We start from the raw sequence: 27,217 nt of genomic DNA, 5'->3' as shown, positions 1-27,217 counted from the left end.
ATCTATCTTTTTTTGGCCAGTTATTATAGTATTACAGTGAATTATAGTAATTTTATTATTAAATCTCACTTGTTCATTAAAAAAGCAATAGCAACTTGCTTAATGCATTGACTGTCACTGCATCGGGTGGCTCCCAGACACATTTTTATGCGCTCTCTGATAGTTAGGGATCCTGAGGCCGAGGCCCCTTCACTGTCCATGTGTACACAAGTAGAGACCAGTTTTGTTTTGTTTTGTTTCCCTGGTTGTCGTATGTTACCCACCTTTATTTAAGAGTCCCAGATATTATTTAACAATGAGCCACTTAGTAATCTTGTGATGAGACAAAAACATTTAGCATAATTTGAAATACTGTAACATTTCAATGGGCGTTCCACCAAGTAAAAATAAATGTGCAAACAACTGTAACTTCGAAAAATGTATAATTATTGAATCTGTATGTGTAATCAATACACATGTATGCCTACAGTATAAAGTGTGTCAGCTAGTATTTTTGTTAGTATTGTATCAGTTTGTTACATTTAAAAATCCTACTGACTGTGAACGCAACCCTAGCTTGCTCTCTTAGCGGTATATTTGGATTGGACGGAGTATTAGCTAAAGAAAATGGGTGACGACTTGGGTGACGAGTGGTGGCAACACGAGTACAAATCAGGTATTTGGGTTAACCATGTACATTTGACTTCTCTTGTTGTATTGGAGGTCCTGGTGTAGTCTAAGGAAACACAACGGTAGCTTGGAGCTGTTGCAGAAATTGTCGGCTATAGTAAGCTAACGCTAGCTAGCAACAATCGCAGCAGTCTGAGTTACTGTTAACCCCTGGGTACATTCGTGCAATATTAACCTAAAGTACACATAGCGGCAAGTGAAAAGACAAAGCAGTGCTAACTGTGACTTACGTCTGGTTAGTTATTATCCGCATTGGTCGCAGTAGTTATTATGAGCAGGGGGTGTATTAACACGTGTTTTTTTTTCACCTGTTTTTTATGTGCGGGTCACTGCAGAAAACGAGGTTATAGGACAGGTAAAGTTGCTATAATGTCCTCTATCGTGCCCTTCGCTTTCTTTCAACTTAAAAATGAACTGTCTTACACGCATAGGTTTAAGCATCCAGTGGGCTGTACCCACGTTTCTTGCCACATATCAACACAGGAAGTTCCCTGCGGCTACTTCTGGAACAGCTTCATGCACTCTGCATACCAAAAGAGGGCAGTCGTGCTGTTTTAGGACGAATGACCTGATTGTGTAGCGATCATATTGGAATGTGAGCATGATGCTGTATTTTCGAGAGTCATTAGCAATTTTTAAGCTAAATATGTTCATTCACGTTTTCTGCATTTGTTGTCTCCGCACATGCACGCAGAAACGAAACATAATATGCCAGGTGTTAGTGCACATGTCAGTAAAATATATTGAATTGAGCCATACCAGCCTCAGTTCAATTTCTGATCCTTATTACGTTAGTTATATAATGCAATATACCGCTCTTTAATATTATACAGGTGTTAACGTTGCTTTACAATAATAAACATCTGTGTGTTTACAGATCAGCGCAGACTTTAATTGATTAGTTGATCTATTACTTATATAATACATATATTTTACTTATATATTAATTTATTAGAGTTTGCCTATTTGTTTACTACAGTTTCCTCTTGGGGCTGATTGACCACTTCTGTAAAATCTGCATTCTTTCATAAAAGTTGGGATTTGTTCATGATGAAAGTCATGACCAGGCAGTGAGAAGGGTTCTACAAGTTGCCTGTTCTCCATGTGTCCTGGGCAATGAGCTGTGATCACTTTGAAATGCTTCAGCAGAATGTATTATCTGCACAGGTGATACTCTCCAACCTTTCATGCTATTACTTATGTAAACCCATGTGTGTTTTTATGTCCAGAGATCTGTGCAGCGCTTTCTTTTTGTAGGTTTGCCCCTGGCATAACCGTCCTTCCGTGCGTTCATATCACAGAGCTGCTTGACAGAAATGGCTGCAAGGCTGACAGAAAATTGACAGGGCTGTAAAGCAGAATTGAAGTCTGTTAGACGGAGGATGGGATTGACTTTGAAGTCTTAAGAATAAGGCAGCAATTTGCAAGAAGCAGTGCAACTTTTTCCTGCTTTTTTCCTATATTTTTTTTTCTTCCTTTTTTGCGATGATGTGTCTCGTGGCCAAATTCTCAAACCAATAATAAAGGGTCTCACAAGAGCCCCTGTCAAGTTGCACATTAATATTTCTCTGCAACTGTTGTTAGATACACACTATTTGTAGGCTTGCTGCCAGCGTCTCTCCCCCCAGGACATGTAATGGTATCCCCCAGTGTTGTCAGCTAGTTTCCTATTTGGATGGCACAGCTCATCATGACTTGGTGACTAGATTTCATTTGCTGAAGTGTCTTAGGCTATTTATTTCTGCCACACTGTGTAACTGTTCATTTTGTCATGTTGCACTTAAAAATATCTAATAAGGGTTGTGTTCACTTAAAACAGCAAAGGCTGCTGTTATGGTTTCAGGGTTGATGCGAGCTTATTTAAAGGAATCGGCTGACCTAATTAAAAAGAATAAATTGATTGCTGTTGTTTAACTTGTGTGTTTTTCCAGCCTTATTGAGCTTTTGCAGAAGTTATCACTGTGCTTAATGTGTGAGGATTATCTGTGCTATTTCGGAAACTAAGGCAGTAAACTGTATTTTCTCCAAGATAAACAATAATTCCTTATTCCTGTGCATATTTTTCTTTCATAACAGATTTAATTTTCCATTACTTTTTTCAACAGTACACTTGTTTTTTTTCTTTTTAGTATTCTTCATCTGAATCTTAAATAGGTGTCTTGAAAGCAACAGAATTATTGTTTAGCTGAACTTTGAGAACCAAAACTACTTTTGTCTACATCATACATGCTGTAGAATCATAAAGTAAGCACATCAGTATGGTGACACAATGCCTCATTAATCTATAAATTGGGATATTTGTGTGGCAGGAGAAGGCACATGCTGAATACTTTGGGGGGTCTTGCTTGTTTTCACAGCACAGGAAAGCAGTGGAAATGTATCTATTAAACCTTTTTAAATGATTTAATTGGATCACTTGTCACTTTGAAATTAGTTAAATGCTAATAATAACAATTACAGTTCATAATATTTACTAAAAAGTAAATTAGTGGCCAATTCACAATTAAACCTGGACACCTCCTCCATCACCAAGTGTTCCAAGTTTCCTTGCATTAGGGGGGAAAAAAGGTTTTTGAGTCGAACCCAGCTCAGCAAACATATAAAGCTTTTTTTTCTTCCAGTAATTCATCAAACATCAAAGCACTGTTTTGCACTCACTTTTTCCCAAATCCAGCTGTTTTGCATTTAAACTGGCAAGCGACCCAGTTCCTCTGAGAAGTATTCAGTATGAATACATAGAAAACAAGATAACTTTTAATGAACAAGGGAAAAAAAGGAATGTTATTGAAACACTGACATCTCATTTATGTCTTAGACAGGCACTTGACATTCAATGAAGGGTTGTTAAAGTCAATAAATCTTGAGACAGTAATCAAATAAAGTAAGCTTTACAAAGGCTCTCATTAAACAAACATGACGAAACATTCAAATACATCAAAATACTTTTGCATTTGCAGAATTATTTTGGTTGTGTAGAGTTTAAAATGATGACTGAGGACATATTTTTTGCAAAATACATATTATATATTTGTATTTCACCTAAATACAAAGACTGCTTATTGTAACATTTAAGGATTATGATCCTGGCGAGCTAGCAGGGGATATAGTGATGCTACTTGTAATCTTTCCAACACCTTTTACATGACAGCCGTTAGTGAGTACTTGAGTTCTTTGTTCATGTCGAACATAGTATGGCCCAACGGGCTGTGGGAAATTGTGGGTCATACCATGTCGGGGCTGGAAATATGGGCTCCCCAGATGGATGTGGATCTTACTGTCCTCTGTTGTGATGATACTGGGACTTGAGTCAGGGGTACTGGACCTCGAATGGTACCAGCCGTTCTGCTGTTCAGGTGTCTTGCAGAAAATAGTCTGATCTGTAACCTCTGCTGGCTCCGGAGAGCAACTCCTGACAGTTACGATCTGAATAGGAGAGCTGTTGTGGTCGGGTGTGACAGAGCGTGAGCAATTTGGGCTCAACATTCGAGACATGTTCGCACCGTCAAGGGGGGAGATGGCACGGTCAGGGTTGGAAGTGGGGGTCTTAGGGTTCTGGATGATGGTAATTCTCTGCTTAGGTGAAGCTCCACTCGTCGGGATTAGGGCTGTGCTGGTGTATGATGACGCTGTCTCTCCAGTTGGGCTACTGATCTCGAGCATTGCTGTGTTGAGGACATGATGCGGTGTTACTTTGATGTGCAGTGGCTGACCTGGTGTGTGTGTTAACATCATAACTTCTCCATTAATTGTTGGGTGCATTTCTGTCCCTGAGTGGCTGCTGTCCTGGCTTAGGTTGTTATTTGTACTGTTTAAGCTGTTAAGGCTGTTGACAGGAGAGCTCCTTTTGTTGACGATCTCTACATTATGGTTTGGGTCTGTGTCACCATTTTGTTCATCTAGTTTCTTGCTGTGCCTCCGATAGTCAGGAAGCAGGCTCTGTGCAGGCTCAGTTTGTACCTCTCTGGTGGTCTGATCATGGACTGCAGTGTGTTTGCTGGCACTGGGTTTCACACTATTGATTTGTCTGTATCTGTCTAGCTCACTAGTAAGTTCCTTCATCTCTCTGGCCAGCTCTTTGTTCTTGGCTTCTTGCTGGTTCAGTTTTCTTTGCAGTGCGGATTGATCCACTTGCATCCTGCAGATGGATTCTTCTGTTCCCATCAGCTTCTGGAGTTTCTCTTTCAGGCTGTCTACTTCTCTGGTTAAGAGTCTAGATTTAACCTGCTCCTTCTGAAGGCGGCAAAGGAGAAGGTGCTCCTGGTTGACCTCCTGCTTCTCTGCCTGCTCGTACCTTGAAAGCTCTCTCTTTGTCACTTCCAGCTCCTCTGTTAGAGCTTGGGTCCTCGTCTTTTCCTCATGGAGCCTCTTTTCAAGACACTCAAAGTCCTCTTCCAGTTTCATCAGTTCTCCCTCCAGCACTTCCTTATCCTGGAGTCTCTTTTGCAGCATTTCTAACTCACGGGTCAGTTCTTTAACTTTGTTGTCCTCAGTTTGGCAGTAATAGGCAGTGTTATTTGGAATAGAGGTGTATGAGTATTTGTCCTCTTTTTCTTTCCTGTTCTCCAAGACCTGTAACTTCTTCTTCATTATAGTTACCTTATTCTGTAGTTCTCTGTTTCTTTCCTCCTCTTTGTTCAGACTGTCCAGGAGATCATCTTTTTCCTTTGCTATGCTCTTTATTGTTTCTTCCAAGTCCACTTGAGACCTCAGTGCCTGCAGCCTGTCCTCTCTCAGCTTTTCTGTCATTGTGGCCAAATTGCCATGCTCGTTTCTTTTGCCCTCCTTCCTATGTAGTTTTTCCTCAGCCTGTCGGAGTCTCTCAGCCATAGTTTTTCTGTCCTCCACCAAAGCTACAGTAAGTGACCTGAGCTTGCCAAGATCTTGTCTGACGACCATTTCACTCTTCTCCAGTTGGCTCTCAACGGCCTCTAGATCTCTTACCTTTAGCCTTAAAGTGTCAAGTTCATCAGAAAGCATTTTGCTGCCCTGTCTCTCTTGCTCCAAGCTGTTTTTTAGGATGCTGCAGTCCTGTTTGCTCTTGCCTAAAGCCTCCTCCATCCTGTCCAGTTCACTAATTCTGCTGTTGAGTTTATCCACTTCAGCTTTCAGGCTACGGCAGTTGCTGGTCTCCTTCGCTAGTCTGCTGTCCAGGTCTCGACATTGTTCCGCCATGCGTATCAGCTCTTCGTCTTTTCCCTCCATTTGCACCACCCTTCTCCTCAGTACCTCGACCTCTGACAGGAGGCTTAGGGCTGTCATGTTGTTCTGGCTTTTGTGGAAGAGGGAAACTTGATTGTGGCGCTCAACCTCGATATGCAGAGATTTTAGTTCCTCCCCCACCTTTGCTCTTCGTCTAGGAGCACTAAGCCTCTGCTTGATATGGTCAGTGATAGCCGTCAGTTCTTTGGTACAGCGTTTCGGCTCCTCCAGCAGCTTGCTCAGTCTCTCTTGCTCCTTTACAACTAGCAGTGCAAAAGCCTTCAGCTCGGTCAGCTCCTTTTTTAGAATGGATGCTTCTCTTTCATGTTTCTTCTCTTTAATTTCCTGGTACTCTCTTTCCTTTTTAAGCAACAGCTTGAGTCTGCAGAGGAAAAGAATTGAAATGTATTGTCAAACAGAATAATGCAGCCAAGTTTTATTGTGTAACTGACTCATTTCAGCCCCCAAAGGGCACTTTTTATGTTTACAGCTAACCTCTTGAACTCACAAAATGTCCTAAGTTGTGTATTTCCAGCATAAACATTTATTTTGTTTTTCAGAAGAATCTGAATAACAGTTTGTTGCCCACTCAGTTTCCCCCAGAAGCAAAGGAGGCTTTTTTTTTTTTTTGCACATCTGTGTATTCCTGTGAAATGTACAACATGAGGACATGTGTGTATATTTCTTTATGTTTGTGTGTTTCTTTCAAAGCAACAGCCATTCTGTGGGATGTTTTGACTCACATGGCAGATGGTCCCTTGGCAGGGAGTATTGGTTAATTAAGAGGTTTCTTTACCCTTGAGTACCCTCAATGCTGCATCCAATCACCCTCCTTCTGTGCACCTCAAATGTAAACCCCACTTTAAGCTAAGAGAGTCAGGAATTCCCCTCTGTTCTTAAAGTAATTACAGACTGGCTACTTTTACCAAGTGCTGTCACTCCTCACATTCCCCCAGATGCGCACGAGTTCTGTACAAGCATTAATTCATACTGTGTATTTTGTCATCTTAGTGCATGAGACATATGCTCCAATGTGATCGGTCACCGGTGTATTTTTACTATTCGGAATGGGAGAGTTTGGACTTTTTGTGTCATGCTATTTTGCACTCTAGAGGTATATCCACAGTTCACATAGCAGAATCTTTTAAAACAAGCACACATTAAAAACAGTGACAGTGTAGTCCAGACATTTAGCTCTACTTGTGTATAATTCCAGATCCTCTATATTGACTTGAAACTAATGAGTTTTTTTGTTTAATTTTTTAAAATATAAGGCTACTAATGTTAAATCTCAAATACGAGACTGAACATTGTGTTTGTGAAAAGAATAAAGCGCGCTGTTAATTAAGATGTTTCTCTTACAACTTTAATCTTGGAGTGTGTTTTGAGTGAGTTTAATTAGTGCAGTTTAAATAGTTGTAAGTGGAACAAATGGGTGGTTATGAACTCGCTGTTAAGTATTTCTGTTTTTAATAAGATCATTCACTGATGAGTTGTTATATTGTTTCTCTTGACTTTGAGTAATGTGTTGATTCCTTTTAAATGCAGAAAATTGCAAAAAGCAAAATCTTCAAAATAATTTTCTACATCTAAATCAACACCTTGGATACCTTTTGAACAGCTCTGTTGCAAAGCAATCTCTTTGTTTAATCTGTGTAGAATTAGCCAACAGTTACGTTATCCTTATCAGCTTATCTTGCAGTTGTAAATCGGGTTTTAAATTGGGAAACGTTTCTAAATGCATGTCTGCATCTTTTTGCTGTAGAACAAAAAATTTTTCGTTCCTACCTGTGCAGTTCAGCTGGCCCGTGTCCTTTTTTTTCTTTTTGGAAAAAAAATCCTCAAAAAATAAATTGCCTCCACTCTTTTACCTCTCCCTTTCCCAGAGATCCCAGTGATGTGGACGTTCCATCCGGAAAACCAAACATTATGAGAAGTGCTCCGCACAGAGACTCTCTCGCACTCAGTGGCGCCCATTACATCATCAGCAAGTCCTTATATGGGACTGTACAGGCTCTACTTCTGTGTGTGTGTGTGTGTGTGTGAACATGTGTGTTTGTGTGTGTGTCTTTTTTTTCTGGAGTTCAGCCCACTGCAGATGAGGTCATTGTGTAGCAATGCCAAAGAGGCTAATGGGAAGGAGTGTGTGTGTGCGCACGCAAAGAAAAGTCTTCAATCACCATTCAATCTGCAAGGATAACACCCTCAGTTTGCAGGATTAGTTTAACCGAACATTTAACCATAACCATGCTACATAAATTCTTAACCTGCCTTGGCGTGTCCCAGAAGCATGCAGACCAGTTTATATGTTGTGTGCTTGGAGTTTGAATATACTTCAAGAAGAAAAAACATGTTTTGTGAGTTGTAGCAGCTTTGCCTGGGGCCCGATAACCTGACTGGGAGATGACATCATCAGTTCATCGGCCCTCAATTGCATCCATATGTCCCTCTTTTTTTCCTCTCTTTCTCTCTCCTCAACACATTCTCTCTTTTGTGAGTTATTTTCTCTTTCTACATTTTTGCTTCTAGTTATGAAAATGCCAATCTTTTTTTCCCTCTCATGCCATCATCAACTTTCACTTTATCTATATCTTCTTTTTGATTACTCAAGTCGTGAACTGCGTGCTCAGTATAGCGTGATTATACTCCTTTATTCTCGCAGTTAGTCTCATCTGTCACAGGAATGAAAAAGATAATAAATAGGTGTTAATGTTTAAGCTTTTTAAATGATTGTGCTATACAAAATCAAAAAAATATAGATTTTGTTCCATTTATTTGCAATGTTTTTCACTGCTAAATAAACCTGTGGTGGTACTTTCTTTCGAGCAAACTCATGTAGGCCTCAAATAAAAGAGGCCTTTTCCCTCATGAGGCATGTCGCAGTCTCACAAGAATTTAGAAAACAGGCAAAAAGGTGCACTTAAACTTCGCTTTTTAGATATTTATGTTCACAAGCTTTTTTTTTTTTTATATGAAGCATGCCAAATTAAACCCCACTGAAACTACTTAGACACAGGTCAGGTATAGAAACAAGAAATCGCACATGCAATGTGTGTGCAATGCACAAGAATATTTAAGCTGTTTCTGTCAGCAGAGAATCCATCTCGAATCATTTGTGTCATAGTTTAACATGTGAACGTCTTCCATTTAGAGACACAACCTCCTCTTCATAACAGACTCTACAAGTTGCATAACTTGGTGATGTAAGGCTGTATTCTGTGCCTGGTTGGTATTTGCTTTAATCCCTTAATTGCTTCATGGCAACTGTGGCTGCCTGTTCTAAAGGCATAGATAGCTGTGGTTGATAACATTTCATTTCTAATTGTTTTTGGTTTGTAATGGTGATTACTTATTGTTGAAGAAGATTATCATGTTTTATTAAAACACAGAGTGGCATTTCTAATATTTAGTTTGCCCTTAATTGCATAAATTGTAACTTTTTTCTTCTTTTTTTACTGCAGGATTAATAGACCTCTTGTCTTAGGCTCTGTTTTAATGAAATGTAGCTGATAAAATGGCAGCAGTTAAGCACGAGTCATCAGACGTTTTTGGTCTGCAGTGGTCATTATAAAATGTACTGTGCCACTGGGTAATTAACGTGACACAAGCAGAATTTTAATTTAAAAAAATTCCATGAAGCAGCCACCTAAGACACACACAGCCTTGTTGTTTTTTGCTTTATTTCTGGGTCTGAGATTTACAGTTATTTTCCTTTAACCCAAATGAAATGAAAATAATCTGATAACCAAAATGCAGAAAGTTAAAGTTGAAAGTCAATTTTCCAAGTTTTAAAACTTCACACCTTACTTGAAGCCCCTTAGTGGGAAACAGATCTTGCCCAACTGGGAGGATACCCAAAGTGGAGTCACAGGATTTGGTTGATTACAAGTCTAGGCACGTATGATGATTTATTATTGGCTAATTAAGGTACCTTTGCCATCTTAGAATATGTTCACTATCAAAAGTGGCCTTTTATGCTTTGATATGCTTTGGAAATTACAACACTTAAAAGAACCTTTAACTTTTGATCAAAGTAATATTGAAATGATCAAAAGCCAGGCCAAGTTGCATTGCTTGTGTTTTGCATTTTTATCAGTAAAACCATTTCAACTACTTCTACCTCCATGGAAGACAGTGACACTATCTTAATTATATACTTATACTGTATTATATACTAAATACTATAAGATTCAAACTTTCTTTTTGCCATGACCTTTATAATTATTTTGCCAGGAAAGAGAGATTTGAGATATTTCTCTTGTGTGAGAAAGATCCTCCTCATTCCTTTGAATATCTATGCACATACCAACTCCCATATCAGAGTTCATGAGGTCCTCTTTTACATAGAGGAGGAGTTGGCATTTCATCCAGTTCTTGAAAACTCATATTTGGGGGTTAAAAGAGCGCACACACACACACACACACACACACACACACACACACACAAGAAATGCCGATATGTAATATGTCTCTTATCCGAGTGTAGCACTCTCCTCTGTTTTCTTAGCTCCTATTTTCATGCAGAGGTATAATTTTCTTTTTCTTCTTTTTTAAGGCTGTCACATTTGACAAATCCTTCTTTTTTCTAAGAGCGCTCATATAAATGGCACATTGAAAGTACAGAAAGAAAAGCAGCTGCTTAGTCAGTCGGTGTTGGCTTTCTTCCCTTCATTTATCTAAATGTTTAATAAAATTGAAAGTATGAATAACTGACCTCATCTGCTCACTATAGCTAATAAATGGGCCCAACAGCTTGTGATCGGGGCAGTGCTTCTTCTCTGAGTTGATTCACTGCCAGATCCTGATAATTTATGAACATCTTCTGACACTTCATTGGCTGAGCAGGCAGATGGCGAATGCGTTTGAGTGAGGGACGAACAGAACATCTGCGGGTTTCTGCTTTGGCACAGCCGTGTTTATTGTGTTGCTTTTCTCTTGGTTCTCTAGTAATTCAGGTAATACAGGAATAACATTTTCAGTTCTTCGTACAACTATAAAACGTTATACAAGGATTGCCGCGGGTCTCATTTGCAACAGCACATCTGTTGCATGTATGTGATATGAAGTTCTGAAAATTTTTTGTTTATTAACCATGTAATACAATACCTCATTAGTTAAAGAGTTTTCATTATGACCTGAAAAACTTGGCTTGAAAGCAAATGTGAAGTACAAATATTCCTCTTCTCCTCTTTGTGAAAACTTCAAGTCTTTTTGTTGAGTTGGCAGCCAGTGCAATTACATTTTAGCCAGTGTGAAATTAATAAAATTAAAAACAGAAGAGGCTATTCAGTTTCTTTCCAGTTGTGTATAATAGTAATTTATCAAACAACTCCTTTTGTCTACAGACATTTTACACATGAGGCTGATGCTGGATTAACCAGTTAAGATGCATTGTTTTGACTGGGCATCAAGGCTCTGCTCTGATGCTAGCGCTAATGGGATCACAGTTTCACCGTCTGGAGTCAAGCTGTTTAAGAAAAGGGACTGGACAGTGTGTGCCAATTACATGGATATCACCCTTCCCGCCTGCCTTTTATTTTCTCTGCCAGAGTCCTGAAAAAGGGGTTGAGACTGATAGTTGAGCCTCAGTTTTAGGCTGAATGCTGGTTTCATCTAGGCTGTAGTGCAGCAGACCAATGTTTTACCCTCCTGCGGTTTTTGTTGCACTGAGGAGCCTTGAGTTTACTAAATAAGTCTACATGTGGTATGTAGACTAACAATGCAGATTCCCCAAGGGTTTCTGCAGGGCTTTCCACAGAGAAAACCAGGGTTTGCCTCTCCTTGCTATACATTGCCTCAACCCTTGAACTGAAAGACGTGTTTACTTTCTTGGCAATAATTTGGACCTGTTTATTGTGTGTGTTGAACTTTGGCCTAGGCTTGATCTTGCCTCTATTACTTTTTGTATATTTTGTAGCCAGATTTGAAGGCATAGAAGCTGCGAGGAAGGAAGGCATCGAGCAGGTGATAAAGCGCCACCATCCCAGGAGGACTCCCAGTACTCACTTAAACAGTTTGCAGCTGAGTGTGCTGCAGCTGCAAAACACATCAGCGTCTTTAAACCCGAGGCCACAGTTTTCACTTGGTAACGGATGTTATTATGATGCTAAAATGGACTAAATGATTAGAAAAACAAAGAATGAAGGAAGAAAACCAAAATTGTACCAGATACTCAGGTTGACGTAATTCCTGTTGATATGCTAATTTGATAGAGTTACGCTGTTCAGCTCTCCCGTCTGGTTAGTCTCCTCCTCCTTTGGCATTTCAACACAGGAAAAGAAATAGCGGAGGGGGGGGGGGGGGGGGGGCTGTAGTGCTAATTGGCAAACAATATAAGCTAACACCCTAATCTAAGGTGATAAACATGGAACAGTTATATGTATGCATTGTCCCTTTGAGCATATGACATGAACATGTTAGGATGAAAGTATTTTAGCTAACTTGAGAATTTAACCCAAAGGACTAAAGTGTACAGCCTCATAGGGCTGTTTTAAATAATCCTTTTTAGATCATGTGCATTCCTTTCCTGCATCTGTAGTGCTCACTGATGATGTATTGATGAGAAAGCCACATCAGTTGTAAAGTGAAAACATGATAGCTCTAAGAGTGGTTTTGGGTAAAGTCTATGAAGAGTTTGTGATTCTGAACTGAAATGGACAGATGAGAGCATTGATGTCCCTTGTATGTTGAACATGTGTGTGCGGTTAATGCTGAGATGCTGTCATCCCAGTAATAAACCATAGAAAATACGCACAGTCTTAAAGCATGTTCTGATAGCTGAGGTTGGAACAGCCAGATTGCTGCAATGGCATAGTGACGTGAAGATGTAATCGTCCTTTGACACATACTGTTGCGCAAAGTGGTGATACGATGTGTGTTGAATCTTCTGTATTAAATTATGGCTAAAACAAGTCATCTGTTGAGCATATGGCACCTGGTGGAGCTACTTTTCCAGGGAAACGAGGGGGGAAAAAAAGTGAGGGGTGCCGATTTTTAGCCAGGCCGTGTGGTTTTCTTGGCCTGGAGCATATACTTTGAGAAGAAACAGAGTGAGATTGAAAGATAGTTGAAGAGGATTTGAAGTAAGAGTGGAAATTCTCGTTTAAATATTTAGGCATCTGCAAAGCAAGAAGCAAAGAAAAAAAAGACTGGACTGGGAAAGAGATGAAAGGGACAAGCGTATCACCATGTGTCTTATGTTGTTTACCCAGGGGATAAATGCAAGATTTAACTCAGCTCAAACCTATTTAAGCCAAACTCAAAGAAGCTGAAGTGCAGTCAGGAATGCAAAGAAGGGCAATAGAAACCTGTGCATTTTAGACAAACTATATCTTTGGAATACATAATTCAGCAGTTGGACAGATACCCAGCACGTTAAACATCCCTAGTTTGAGACCAGCCAGAGACAGAAAACCCATCCTCAGGGAGTCTGAAACTGGTGTTCTCCTAGTGCCTGGATAAATGGCAGGGTTGCGTCAAGAACCAGCATAAAATCTGTGTTAAATCAAATATCTGGCTCTATCCGATGTGATTCACCACTGGGATTTAAGAGTAGAGCAAATTTTGATGCTGTAAAATGCTACAAAATCAGAAGATTTTACAAGGTAGATTTTAGCATTTAGCCTAAAAGCAGACGGAAACACCTAACCGATTATCAAAATGGTTAAGTATTCTTTTAACTGACAAATAGAGCCTAAAAGCAAGGGTAGGAAGTAGAGCTGGGCGATATGAGATTTTTTCATATCACGATATGTTTTTTTCATTTCAGGCGATAACGATATCTATCACGATATAAGCCAAATAACTATATTTGTAAGATTTAAATGTGCCGTTGCTCACAAGTAAAATGTGAAATAATCAGCAGCTTGTTTTTATTTAAATATTTATTTCTCATAATAAGTTCAACAGGGTAGATGTACTTAAGGAACATGAGACTTTTTCAGATAAATAAAGGCAAATATTGCAAACTACACAAAAGGCAGCCGCTAAAGCGTTTAAGTTTCAAAATAGAACAAACAAAACAGACTAAATTGTCAATTCCACTTAGAAACAAAATATTAATTCTAAAAATAAATCTTAGTTTGTTTTACAGAAGAACAGACAAAACTGACTAACTTTTGTCAATATCAAATAAACTGAGAACTAAAAGGAAATTCTCAATCTCTCCTTGTTGTATAGCTGAGCTTTTCAAACAGTTTTAACAGTTACTTTAGTCTGACAAAAGCCGAATGACGAATTAGCGCTTCCAGTCAGAGACTGAGGCTACGTCCACACGTACACGGGTATTTTTGAAAACGGAGATTTTCCGTTTTCGTTTTAAAAAAATAATCCCGTCCACACATAAAGGCAGAAATGAAGGAAAACGCTGCTATGAACATGCCAAAGCAGCAGGTGGCGCTAGATTCCTAACCGTGCAGAAATGTTGGCCAATCAGAAGTCTAGAAGCCTCGGTGGGAAAAAGTAAACAAAGCTGGGGCATAGAAGCAGAACCGAGTCGTATGTGTGGAGGGACAGTAACTGTGTGTATATTTAAGCATTTAAACACTGCAGAGAGTAGAATTAACAGTAACAGTATTGTAGAAATTCATTTCACCGAAACAATAACGTGGCGCACAGTGTCACGCATGCACCAGTTTATTGTATTTCCAGACTTGCTTTCGGCACAATTTACAGTGCACGCTACTCTGTTTTTTGTCAGACTTGAAATAGCCGAAATACCTTCACACTACGGAACTTCTATGGCTCTTCCGTTTGACAATCTCTCCGGCATTGGAACCATCATCTGTTTTCTCTTCGGTCACGCTCGGTTGATTTTTCTAGTCGGCACACTCATTTCCTCCATTACCCGCTGGCTGCTTCCCAAACAAACACACGTGCGGCTTGGCACTTGTGCTGTACGTAACAAGTCACGCGACGTGACGCTGCGGCTGTGATTGGTTCGGCTCTGCGCTACTTAATTTGGATTGGCTGACCTTTTTTTTTTTTTTTTTTTTTTGAGGACAAGAGCGGCGAGGTCTATCGCGATAGCTTAATTTCTCTATCGAGTAAAAGTTATATCGCGATACATATCGTTATCGTTCTATCGCCCAGCTCTAGTAGGAAGTGAACCAGACAATAACCAGTGTTTCCCACACAGACTTTAGTTGGACAGTGTATCCAGGTATTTTAATTCCTGGCCAAGAACATTTGGTGATTCAGACTCATAATTTCCATCACGTCATTCCCTGCCAACTGGCTTGCTGACCCGTCTCACTGTTGTCGTGGCCCTCCACCATCATTCGCCTACTTCTCCAGAGTCTGATCCTGCAGATGAATGAGCTCAAGCTCCACCGTCTCACAGAGGCTGCAGATCAGAACAAGGACTACAAGCACTAGCTGCTCCCCATGACAGTGGAATTTGGAGACTTGACCAGGGCGCGAGGGACTCACTGGAGAGGCAGCTAGCTATTTTGCTCCTTTTTATGGTCTCCTTCTTTTAAGATCATTCTTTTAAGACAGCGTAGGTGTGTGTTCAGTTGGATTATGCTTTAGATTATTTAATAAAGAATGATGTTTTAGATATTTAGAAAGGAGAGCGGGCAAAGAGATGAAAGAACCTGTATGTTATGAACACTCAGGAATAAATGCGTCACACGGGGCTACAGACACACCACAGACATGCCATGTACTCATGTATTAATCATCATTAGGCCAAGATGAACCACATACTCTTTAAGTGAATATGTTTTTAGCTTTCCACATTGTGTTTGAAGAGAGAGAATTCTAGTGAACTTAATCGCTCTACTGGTATGACTATTTTTGGTCTTTAATTGCATATATGCCTGTGGTGGATCAGTAAAAGCCTTTTTTCAGTTTGGCATGCAGAAGCAGACAACTAGTCTCCTTCCAAGGCTGCAAGCCCAGTGCGGGTCCAGTCTCTACATAGCTAGATTACAGAGTGGACGCTGGAGGTACATGAACCAAGACAACCGGGAACTTCGACAAAACGACCTTTAAATTGCATGGGAGAACCAGTCACCACCTTTATGTTAGACCTAGCTTCACCCGTAGGCCACATCTAAATACGGTCTCTATTTGGTAAGGGAACATTTCTACCCACCAACAAACCCTCAGCACATTTCCTTACTTTAGAAGAAACCTTTAGCCTATACTGTGTTGTGCTGTTGAATGGGACATGAGAGCGCCAATTTAGCCTCTACATGTAATTGCAAGTGAGTGCATGTTTATGTGTTTACAAGGGGGAGTGAGCTGAGCCAGGTTGGCCACAAAGTCTAACCAAGTCCAGAACGTAATGGACTGTGTCTGAGTGGAGTAACTCCTAAGTACTGTCTTAAGGTCATATGTGTGTATATATAAATGCTGAGATGGAGCAGCCACTCACTCTGCCATGAAGAGCTTTACAGACCAACATAGACTAAAAGAATTTAAGCCTTCACAAGTGTACATCAGAGCTCAGGTCCGTCCCATCAGGTCTTATTCCAATGTACTGAAATACTTTAATCCCTTAGCCTTTCCTAGCTTGCTGTAACATTCCCTTCCTGAAAGGAATTGGTGGATATTTTTATAAGCCTAGCCTCAATATAGGCCAGCATGGGAGTATAAATATAAAATATCAGTGTTGTCTTTGCTTGGGCATACATTTACATGTGTTGGGTTTGCTGCACAAACCTCTCTCTGTCCTGCCTCAGCAGAGTGGTAAGGCTGTTGCTCTTGTGGATCAAAGCCCTGTGGCTTTTCTCTTGTTCCTCCAGCCTGTGCAGAGCCTCAGAGTGAGAGAGGGTAACCTCCTGAAGCTGCTTCATCATCTGTTTTGAGGAATGCTCGTGGGCTTCCACCAAGTGTTTGAGCTAAGAGGGGGGGAAGGGAAAACAAAATGGGCATGAAGAGTAAAACTTTAGTTTACCTTGACTTGCTGAGAGTTAACCACAGGGAGAAAGCTCTCTCCTGTTGCCGTTCTGAAACCAAGACCGAATCCACAAGACAATCATCCGTGCTTACAAAATGCAACATAGTATGTAAATCTGATGAGTAAAGCTGTTATTATGTAAAAGCAACAAGAATTATTCTGCCCACATTATAATAGTAGGCATTTTTGATGAGCTTCTTCCAAGATTTTTGCTGCCACCCAGTCCACTTTGCTGTGGTAGAAATTAATTGAAAAAGTGCTCACTTACAGATTTTGTAACCATGGCAGAAGGATGGATTCAAAACATGCAACACCTGTACTGCAATTTAACAAATGTGTGCAATGATGCAGCAGTAATAGACACTCTTTTGTCAGACTGTAATGCATCCATCTCATTAAATTTGATTATCTCCTCCAGATGGTGTCTACATTCTTTCTGTTGGCAGTTAGTACCTCAGCATTAGGTCTTTCATACACATCCTGTAAGTGGTCCTGCTGGGCCCAGAGGGAGTCTCTCCGCAGGGCATGAAGCACCATCTTCTGTCTGCTGAAACCATAGTGGGTCCTCAGTAGACCTGAATCTGTCTGCTCTGATTTCAAAACAGGAATTACCTCATCCCTCGCCTGGTTCAACAAACACAGCAGAAAAACAGTGGCTTTAATTTCAGTTTCTTCTCATGAGTTCACAAGAGCTAGAGTGAACTACAAAATAAATGCAAATCCAATATGAAGTAAATCATCCTACCTGTAGTTCCCCCTCCAAAATGCTGAGCAGAAACAGCAAGTCATCACAGGACAGGCCTTCTCTTGTGTGTCTTCCCTTCCACCTCTCTCTCTTCTTTGGCATATTGTCCTTTTCAATTATGATTATCAGAGCCTGGTTAGGTTAAAAGACAGCCGTTTAGGTATTTCTTTATACAACCTCGAAGATGGGAAGAAATGTTGCTGCTTTTACCAATGGGGTATGTGAAGTCTGTCGTGGAGCTGGAAAAGCTGAGAAATAGGAAATGATTGGAGGTGACAGCTGAACATTGGTGAAAAAGAAAAATACATGCTTGGCATGAAAGAAGTTAAACAAGGTCATGAGTTGTTTTTACAGTACAAGTGGTTATTGTGTTGCTTTTGTAAGTGATGCAGATCATATAAGCTTTGATGAGCTAATCCAAAGTCAAAGGGGTCTCTTGTCATAACAGTTAGTGTTACTGAAATAGATAGGCCTGCGCCTGGCATTACTTTGCGTGCAGCTTATGTCATCTCATAGTCTTACTCTTAGCACATTTACAGCAACTGCTGTTAGTTTGGCTGATAAAATGGACTAAATGTTTCCATAAAGTAGGACAGTGATTACTGACCATATATCTGGATACTGTGTGTGTGCGCGTCCGTGTGTGCGCGTGTGTTATTAAAGCTAATCACATAAGTTAAACATTGTTTGCCGGCCAACTTTCTGTATGTTCTCACCCGAGACACAGAAAGCAATCAGGTTCATATTAGTGAAAGATGATGTCATCTCGCTACTCTTCAGCTCTGCTTTTCAGGCCCAAGTTCTGCCTGTGGGCAAGAACAGTCCTTATTCTATAGTATTTGGTCCTTTCCTTTTTAGATTAGTAACTGAAGGGCCTTGTGTTTTGAGGAAAAAGTATTTAAAATTTTAAAGTGCCCACAGATTTTTTTATTTTTTATTTTGGGGGGGTGGGGTTCAGTATGTCTGTTTGAAGACAGCTATACCTTCTCATATATTTCGTTGGTGCATGTTAGAAAGTCTGATACTGAACAGAAAAGCAGTGAGAGTCTTTATTTTTCTCAGTAGCTCTTGCTCTTACACAAGCACACAGACAGGCAGCATCTGCTTGTTTTCATCAAGGCCCAAGAGCAACTTTGAGGCTCTAAACAAGGTGAGCACTGGTACATAAGAGACAAACATTGTGCAAGAAGAAACAAACCAAACAGAAAAAAAGACAACCTTTAACTAGTTCAGACTTTAGCCAATAACATTTTCAGATACTAAATCACTGTGAGAGTGCTGGCTCACTTAAAGGAAGGTGTCCACATTGAAGTATTTTTCTCTTGCCCTTGGTCTGGAAACAGAGTGAGTGACAATCTCAAACTCTCCCCCCTCCTCTTGATGCCTTCTCTGTATCAATTAGGAAGACAGATGAAGCTGTCTGGGCTGTCGATGCATTTCTTTTGTACTTCCCTTGACATTTAGCTACAGAAAAGGACAATAAAACCTCAGCACAGCTGTTTGGGAGTGTAGATAAAAATTGGAAAGCTGAGTGCTGCAATAAACACGACTACAAAGTAGAGCTGGGCGATATATCGAGTTTTTAAAAAATATCGATATATTTTTATACGAGATATAAGATGTGACAATATCCTTTATATCGATATAGTCTGTTACGTTATAATTATACTTGTGGAGCCACAAGTTTGCCTCTCTTTCGTCCACTTTCGTCTTTACGCAACGTTACTCGGCCTCGCCTCTCCTTCACTGAACACAACTCCCCCTCCTCCCCCATCGCTTCACCTGCAGGAAGCGACAAGATGGACACGGCAAATCTCCGTTAACGAGTTACTGCGCATCGCCCCGTGCGTGGGGCTGGACGGCGTCAACGTGTTAGCTAGCTAACCATGCTAACGAGCTAACCACGCTAACGCCATGCAGCCCAGAGGTGCTGCACGGACTAAAATCCTTTCATTTTCTCAAAAGTTGACAGCGCGCCTTATGTATGAATTCTGGTTGTGCTTGATGGCCGCGAACCGATTTTATGTGGAACACGGCGCTCAGCAATCTGTCAAAAAATGTTTTAGTACGACTTTGGTAAGCTACGGAGCTGCACCGCTTGATGGATTGTCGGAGCATTACGGCTGAGCCTCGCGGAGTGATACGTACTGTGCTTCAACGTAATATTACCCTACTGTGTATAAGGACCATAAATGGCACCTGTTAAGAGACGTGGTTGCGAAGCGGATTTCAAACTCCAGGCTGTCAGTCACGCAGTACAAGTTGGGAACAGAGCATCTGTGAAATCTGTCTTTGTTATTGTGCTCAGCATCTTTTAGTTTACATTTTGACTGCACAATTGTGAGCTTTTTGTTATGCACAAAAACAACATTGTTTTCTTTTATTTATGGAGCATTATTATTTAATAAATGCTCATAATTTATTTTTGAGTAAATTTTATGTACATCTGCTCTATGTTAATAAAAGTGCCTGTGTGACATCTGGGACACAGCTTTGACTAAGAACTCTTTTTGTTCTTTCTTTATGGCTTTAAAAAAATATATCGAGATATATATCTTATATCGCCATCCAGCTAAAAAATATCGAGATATGAATTTTGGGTCATATCGCCCAGCCCTACTACAAAGTTATCATATCCTATTATAATTTGATATTATTTGTCCTGAGGCCCAGATTTGAATGATGGAAGGAATTGAGTTTGTGCACTAAAGGGAAAGTTTATAACTCATCTTGAATAGGTTCAGATAAATGCAGAGGGTCTGATGTGAGTTAGTGAGCTTTGGCACATATTTTCTATGATGGCCTGGGGTCTGTGTTCCTTGGACATGAGCATTAACATATTTCTTGTTCCTTTTGCCGTCCCGTCCTACGGTGCTTTTAATGTGTGCAAGTCGAGTCATGACACGTGCTGCTGTTTCCTTGCCCTTGGCACTCAATTGATTAATAGCGATGGGGCCGGAACGCCTCACTTGCTCTCTCTTGCTCTCACTCTCTTGCTTTCTCACACACACACACACACACTTACACACACACACACACGGACACGAGCCAGGCTGTGCTTTCTTTAGTGCCCACACAGTGTCTAGACCAGCACATGCTTACTGATGTCTAAGCACACTCGCACACAATGCCAGGCATGTGAAAATACCTCGGTACTTCAGTTGTGGCTCAGAGCCAAAGTCAGCCTTAATAATGGTTGCCAGGTCTGCCCTGTTGAGGACAGTCCGCTGGCAGGCAAGTTGGCAGCCTCACATGTGGCTGTGCCTCTGTTTGTTTATCCGAACACCACCGGGGGCAACATGCCTGCACCCCTCCTGCCCGCTCCTTTCTACCCAAGAGGGCACTGGCTGCCCTCACAATAGACCAGTACCATTTCCTAAAATTAATCTTATTCACAACACCTTGTCCTGGCCACAAGTGGTCACAGGCAGATACAGGCAGTATCTTTGCAGCTAATTTGTCCACAGACCAAAAACAATGACCGTTCACCTGTTCCTTGGTATTATCCAACCAGCTGTGTAATTGGCCTCCAAACTAGAGCTGCATTCACACATGCGGCACAGCCCTGGACTGTTCTAGACATTACTAGAGGCGAGAAGGAAAATGAGCGAAAGCATGTTCCATTCATGTGTTAAAAATTCCTTAAGGGTGAGGTTTGTCACATATATGCCACTTTTAATGAAGCTTTGAGTGGACTGCTTTAACTTTATTTCAGACACACAGTTTAGTTATTTTTTTTAGCACATCTTTTGAGATTCTGGACATTCATCTTCTTTCCATTTATCTGGAGGCAATTTGTCATGTCTGTCTCATGCCTGTACCCTGATCATTTTTCAGTAAAAGTCACAGGTATTTGTTTGTTGGATTAAAAATATGGTTTTCGGTGTTAAGATTCATTACTGCCCCATTTCTGTATATGGAGAGGGGTTTGTTACCCAGACCGAGGATGAGTGCTGCATGAGAAGCAACAAATTGTCTGTTCTCTAACCTTTTCTCTGGCTGGTGACTCTTAACTTAAGTTGCTTTAGTGGTCACAGTTAAAAACATCCATTTTTACCCTGCACAGTCATATTGAGCAGCTAGTTTTACAGACAGCTCTTTTATAATGGAACCCTACATGGCTACAGTTTTTGGCAATACAACCTGGTCCGTGGCCCCCGGGTAATTTAATTTTGACGCCCTTGCTTCAGCTGCTCACTCTCACCAGTTAGCTCACATCCATTTTATATCCACCTGTCATGGGAGGCTGGATCAGTCTGAGTGCTGGAGTCCTCTTTGGCCTTCAGTTTTCAGGGTCAAGCTGGCACAGCACTCTATAATTCATATTCGGTATGGTTGGTGTGTGTTTTGGCTAGAGCACAGTACTTCAAGAGTGGTATAACTGAGAAATTATACATTTTGCAAGCCAGCTAGATGGAGGGGTGCGGAGTGCTGAAGAGTCTGTAAATCAGTTTCGTCACAAGTAATGCAACTGTTGTGCTTTATGATTATGAGTGTGGTTAGGCTACATATGCTAAATGTTTTAAGCATGAAGGGCGTTTAATGTTTTGTTTTGTGACTGATTTGAATTACTGTTAATTTAAAATGCTTTTGGACATAAGCCTTATCATAGTTCTTCACTTTTATATACATTTTGTGCCATTTGATATCACATACCTATCTGACTGCATTTAAGTCAGTTTAATTATTGTGATGCTGGTCAACTAAAGTGAGAGAGTGTAGTAGACCCTTCTAGGGCCATGAGGTAATGCAGCACTGTGCTGTGAGTTCACATTTTACACTTACTATCCTAAATAATGTTAATGGTGTTAGTCTTCTTTCCAAATCGTTGTTTTGAGTTGTGTTGCTTTATGGTTTAGCTTTTGTGGGTGGTCTTCTTACATAACAGTAAACGATCAATAAATCAAATGGTAACCATAATTGCGGAGAGCAAAACAACAGCCATTTAGTAGCCAGTGGTTTCATAAAATACAGTGTATATTATTTAGTTGTGACGTAAACCGTGTCCTTCTGGAGTCATTTTTGTTCAACGAGACTCTGTGGTAGTGCAGGATTGTTCAGACAGACAGACAGCCCCCTACCCTCATTCTGAGATCAGATGCTAGATTCCTCGTGCACCGAATCAGTATTTTATTAATATATATGGTGATTATTAATATCGAATAAATGTAAAGATCGCCCTTGTGATACCGGCCCCTGAGGTATCTAGAAGCAATAAATGATTTTTAACTAAGTACAGTACCAGTATAGGTTGCAGTATGTGGTCCTGGTTCAAAAGAGGTTTTCTCATTTGGTTCTCGTAAAAGCTTAAAAGCTTTGCCTTATTTACATACCCTTCCTATCTCTGATTAGCAATATCCTCTGGAGCTACAATCACTCTCTGCCAGCCAGGACTGGCTTCACTGAAACACGTGCACGTTGGTCTTTCAGAATAACTTTGAACATTAAACTACACAGATCAGTCAGTCAATTGCTAGCACTGAAAATGAAGCCTCGCTGACATGAGGTAATTAAACATTTTTCATGACTGACCACTCTTCTAGGACAAGAGACAGTAGAGGTCAGAGTAAAGACTCTTTAATGAATTAGACACTTGATTTTTTTTTTTCTGTAATTGAGTCAGATAAGACATGACAGTGATCGTTCCTACACACACAAACACACATATCCCACATACTGGTGACCGAGTTCTCTTAACATTAAGGCTGGTTTTATGTAAAGGTCAAGTCGAGCTGCCTTGAATGCTGGTGAACATCTGTTCCCTCTGAAGGCAATAAATACCAGATTGTGTGTGGGTGTAGCTGTTCTTTCATTTACTGATCCAGATTTCGTGAGCTAGTGTGGGTGTGTGTGTGTGTGTGTGTGGGGGGGGGGGGGGGGGGGGGTTGTGAAGCATGTCTTGCTTTGTAGACCTAAACAACTGTAAAAATTTCTGGAGAATTTATCTTTGTCAACCTCACTGTGCACCCATTACTGCTCCTCCTGGCGATATTTAATTCCTGCCACTGACAAAAGGTTAAATGTACTAACAAACCCCTTCGAGACATATGTCCACATGTTTTAGTTAGTTCTACAATCCAATCTTTTACTTGCAAACAAAATGTCAGCGTGTACCCAAACGTTCGAGTGTTGGGATAATGCACTGATTGAACAGGCCAGAAGTGTTTGAGGCAGAACACCAGTCCCTGTTCGGTATTTGCTGTCTTTGACCAGTCCACTTCATTTTTAGCCTTCTGTCTAAAGTCCCCATTGATTTAATGGTAACATATATTTAAATTGTGGCTTTAAAGAGGAAGTTGTTGGCTTTCAAAACCAATAACTGCTGTGCCCGCTCACCCACCGAACCACACAACTCCCAACACCTAACAAGCAGCCTTGAAATAACTTATTGATCACTTCAACATGTCCCGAATTGATTTCATGGAAAGTGTCTTATTGTTTTTATAGAAACATGAACATTACAAGAAAATTGCCCCAAAGTGTCTTTGGTGGTGGGGATGGAAGTTCTACTGTGTAATGGAAGTATTGGGTTTGGAGTATGGTGAAAAGAGTAAATACTTTGGATTATGAAGAGGGATCAGACAAAGTGCTGTTTTTATTCAAACATATAAAAACTGAGCATTTTAAACTGAGCATTTCTGGGTTCATGGCCAACTCGGTTTTATGCAGTTCTGTTGGCGGGGTGCTTTACTTGAGTAACAGTAATTCTGGGTGCCATTTGTCTGGAATTGAAACAATCAACTGTTTCCTGGAGCTAGTCAATTGATCCTCAGCCAGCGCCATTGACCACCCTTTAAGACCAGTCATCCATATTGATCGGGCATTAAAGATTACCAGGCAGCCCCATTTCCCCTGCATGTGATTCTGCTCCACAGGCATTAGCTTTCACTGATCTCTGGTTATGTGAGCTGTAACCTTACTGTGCTCCATTCATCTGAAAGCATGCGTTTTAATCGTTACTCCGCCATATTGTTTGACTGTGGCAAGAAGGCAATTGAGAGTTGGGGGTTCCTCAAGATAATTACCTCTTTCAGATGATGATTGAGACTGAGAGGGTTTTTTTCTCCTCACTCATTTTATAGGAAGTTTTATATTCAATAATCATTTTTGTACTGATCTGGTGTAGATGGAAGTGGCCTCACAGTCTCCCTTCACTTGAGGTATATATTCCTTTCCAGGATCTTTTCTTGAACTGAGTTTAAGAATTTCATGTGACCATGAAATTAATTTATGTAGACCACTAAATTTTATGTCCGACATCTTTTTCTAAGTTGTTTCATTTGGAAACAATCTATGAATTCAATATTACTCCTAACTTTTTCCTAACATTTGACGAACTCATCTGCACCGTAAATGACAAGTTTTGACACCTCAATGTATATCAATAAAGACCTTGTTTGACAACTATTGGAACAGGTTCCAGGTTTTTCCAAGGGTATCCCTAATAACTAACAGACTTAAAAACTCCTTTGTCCCACACGCCATCAAACTGTTTAACTCCTCTCTGGAGGGGAGAGGGAGGGGAAACAGGAGGACAAAGGAGGGGGGAACAACTAAGCTGTAGTGCCTCTTCACCTCACTGTACAATACCTTGTGCAATACTCTTTGTAAATAGTCAACAGTGCAATAGACTCAATACTTGAAATGTGCAATTCACTTGTATTTTTATTTTTTCTGTAACTGTAACTTCGGTCGTTGCTGTGCTTTTTTTGGAAATCGAATTTCCCAGAGGAACCCACCCGAGGGATTAATAAAGTTCTATCTTATCTTATCTTATCTTATCTTAATAAACTGTATAGTCAGAGATCACCCTCACTAAATTTTGATACACACCCAGTCATTTTGTTCTGAAAGCAGGCCTGAAATATGACAGAAACAGCTCAGTTTAAAAAAGAGAAATAAGGGTTACCTATAGTAAGCATTCAAAGGGGGAAAGAGTTAAGGTACTGAATTAAGTTTTTTTTTAGTGTAGTTTGTGAAAACCAGTGCACTATAAAGATGGGAAATATTACCTAAACACTTTGAGTGCTCTGAAGAAGCTAGCTAATTTTCAACTTTCTGATAACAACCTCAACATGTCCTTGTGTTAGCTGTCATACTTCATCTTGCATTTCATTAAGGATGAATTGAAATGTAGAAATGTCATCATGCGAAAGAAAAAAATGTTAAAGCGATAAATACGAGATAGAGAGAGAAAATGTTAAAAGTACAGGATGAGCCAGAACAGAAATTACTGCATGGTTGGCTTTTTGTAAATACTAATGTTTGTTGGATTAGGAAATTGTTTTTTCTTTTTAGTTTTTTGTATAGGTTTTTTTTTTTTTCATGAATATGTCAGAACTATTTTGCTCATTTATGGGTTTGGTTAACTTCTAGCATCGATAATAAGTAGCTACATTTTTTAAGTAAATTTAAGCACATAAATCCTGTTTGTGGACGGCGCAAATATTCGGAAATAATAGCAATTGAAAAGCAATATAATTACAAGATTTGTTTTCACAAGATGAACAAAATTTGAAAAGTTTGAAAATGTTCATCATCAGTTCCTGAAGCAGAAACAAATATGCACGCATAATTTTCTGAATGACTTTGACCAGCGACAAAATTATTGAAAACATGGTCAGGGCATCTCCACAAGTGCTACCAAAATTAATACAAGAAAAGATGACTGCTGAACTGATGACAGAGGCTCAAGGTTTCAAAATATGTGTAGGAAGAGAAGGCTGGCTGTGATATAAAGGTCACACAGAGCATCATAGTTTTCACCCACAGAATGCACAGAGTACTCTTGTTGGCTGTCACCAACCACCTCAGTTGCTTTAAGTGGACATGCAAGTGTCAGATTTGAACAATATAATGATCTACGTGATGTTTTGCTGAAGACCTTGGGTCATGTTACTTTGACATACATCTCCCACATGAAAATTGTAGGCCATGAACTAGTCTTCATGGTGACGGTATATCCTGTTTGTTTTGACATAACAAAGAATTCAAGAAGTTGACTCAGCTTCCACATCCCTCAGATCTCAGTTCGATCACACCATCTTGAGGCTCTGTCCTAGTACTTACAAGGATCTTCTGCTAAAGTCCTGGCAGCTGATACTTGAGGACATTATCAGAGGTCTTATGGAATCCATGCCTCGGTGGATCGGGGGTATTTCAGTGGCACAAGGGGGACCTACTTAAGCTGCAGCTGGTTTCAATGGTGTGTTTTGTAGCTCAGTTTAGCTGCCGTGCTTTAGGGCTCAGTAGTTATTACATTCACCTTAGACATGAAGCCAGGAAGAGATACAAACCAGTCTCAGGTGACCACAAGCTAGTGTACTTCTAGTCCCCCTCCTAACTAACCCAGTGCCAGATTCAGATTGCTGTTAGCTGTACCAAAAGGAAGTAAAGCACTTACTTGTTATGGGACAGGTAGAGCGTCCCCTTTTCATATATAGGCCTGGATTTTGCTGTAATTATGGTCCATTTACATCCAGCATCTTGTCATAAAGGCTTCCTTGCCTCTGTAATTAACCTTGCCTTTAATTGTCTTTCCCCTCATCCTCCGGCATTGTCCTTACAACCGTCCAGTGCAAGTGTGAGAACAGGGTGAGAGCCAAGAAGAGTAGGATGGGGAATGATTGGCTTGGTCCATTAATAGTGGGAGTGGTCTTTCAGATGGAGGAGTGCATTGCTGGACAGATGAATGCACA

General features: G+C 40.3%; 2 protein-coding genes across 3 annotated transcripts in view; one reads left to right on the top strand and one right to left on the bottom strand.

The window, feature by feature from the left end:
* Positions 1-543: 543 nt before the first annotated feature.
* The window catches only part of cmss1 (cms1 ribosomal small subunit homolog), a 31,617-nt gene continuing 4,943 nt past the window's right edge, over positions 544-27,217 (top strand). The window contains exon 1 of the mRNA XM_085385701.1: positions 544-655. Coding sequence (XP_085241827.1) covers positions 607-655 — 49 coding nt within the window. The 5' untranslated portion in view covers positions 544-606. The remainder of the gene's footprint in view (positions 656-27,217) is intronic.
* Positions 2,376-27,079, bottom strand: LOC146650890 (filamin A-interacting protein 1-like). Of its 2 annotated transcripts, XM_085384753.1 has the most exons (6): positions 26,923-27,079; positions 17,730-17,767; positions 17,520-17,651; positions 17,228-17,398; positions 16,537-16,715; positions 2,376-6,250 (listed from the first exon to the last, which is right to left on the bottom strand). In XM_085384753.1, the coding sequence occupies exons 1-6, from the start codon at positions 26,954-26,956 to the stop codon at positions 3,745-3,747; spliced, it is 3,060 nt and encodes a 1,019-aa protein (XP_085240879.1). In that variant the 5' UTR covers positions 26,957-27,079; the 3' UTR covers positions 2,376-3,744. The 2 variants fall into 2 exon arrangements, 1 of the variants encoding a protein (XP_085240879.1); XR_014907914.1 differs by lacking the exons at positions 16,537-16,715; positions 17,228-17,398; positions 17,520-17,651; positions 17,730-17,767; positions 26,923-27,079 and adding an exon at positions 7,657-9,420 and having other exon boundaries at positions 6,115-6,250.

This window comes from Rhamphochromis longiceps, linkage group LG16 (assembly GCF_057381845.1).
Source record: "Rhamphochromis longiceps isolate RC_006_pf linkage group LG16, R_longiceps_female_GT1.1, whole genome shotgun sequence".
In the NCBI taxonomy this organism is placed as follows: domain Eukaryota; kingdom Metazoa; phylum Chordata; class Actinopteri; order Cichliformes; family Cichlidae; genus Rhamphochromis; species Rhamphochromis longiceps.
Note: the sequence above shows the minus strand (reverse complement) of the source record. Positions and strands in the feature narration are given on the sequence as shown.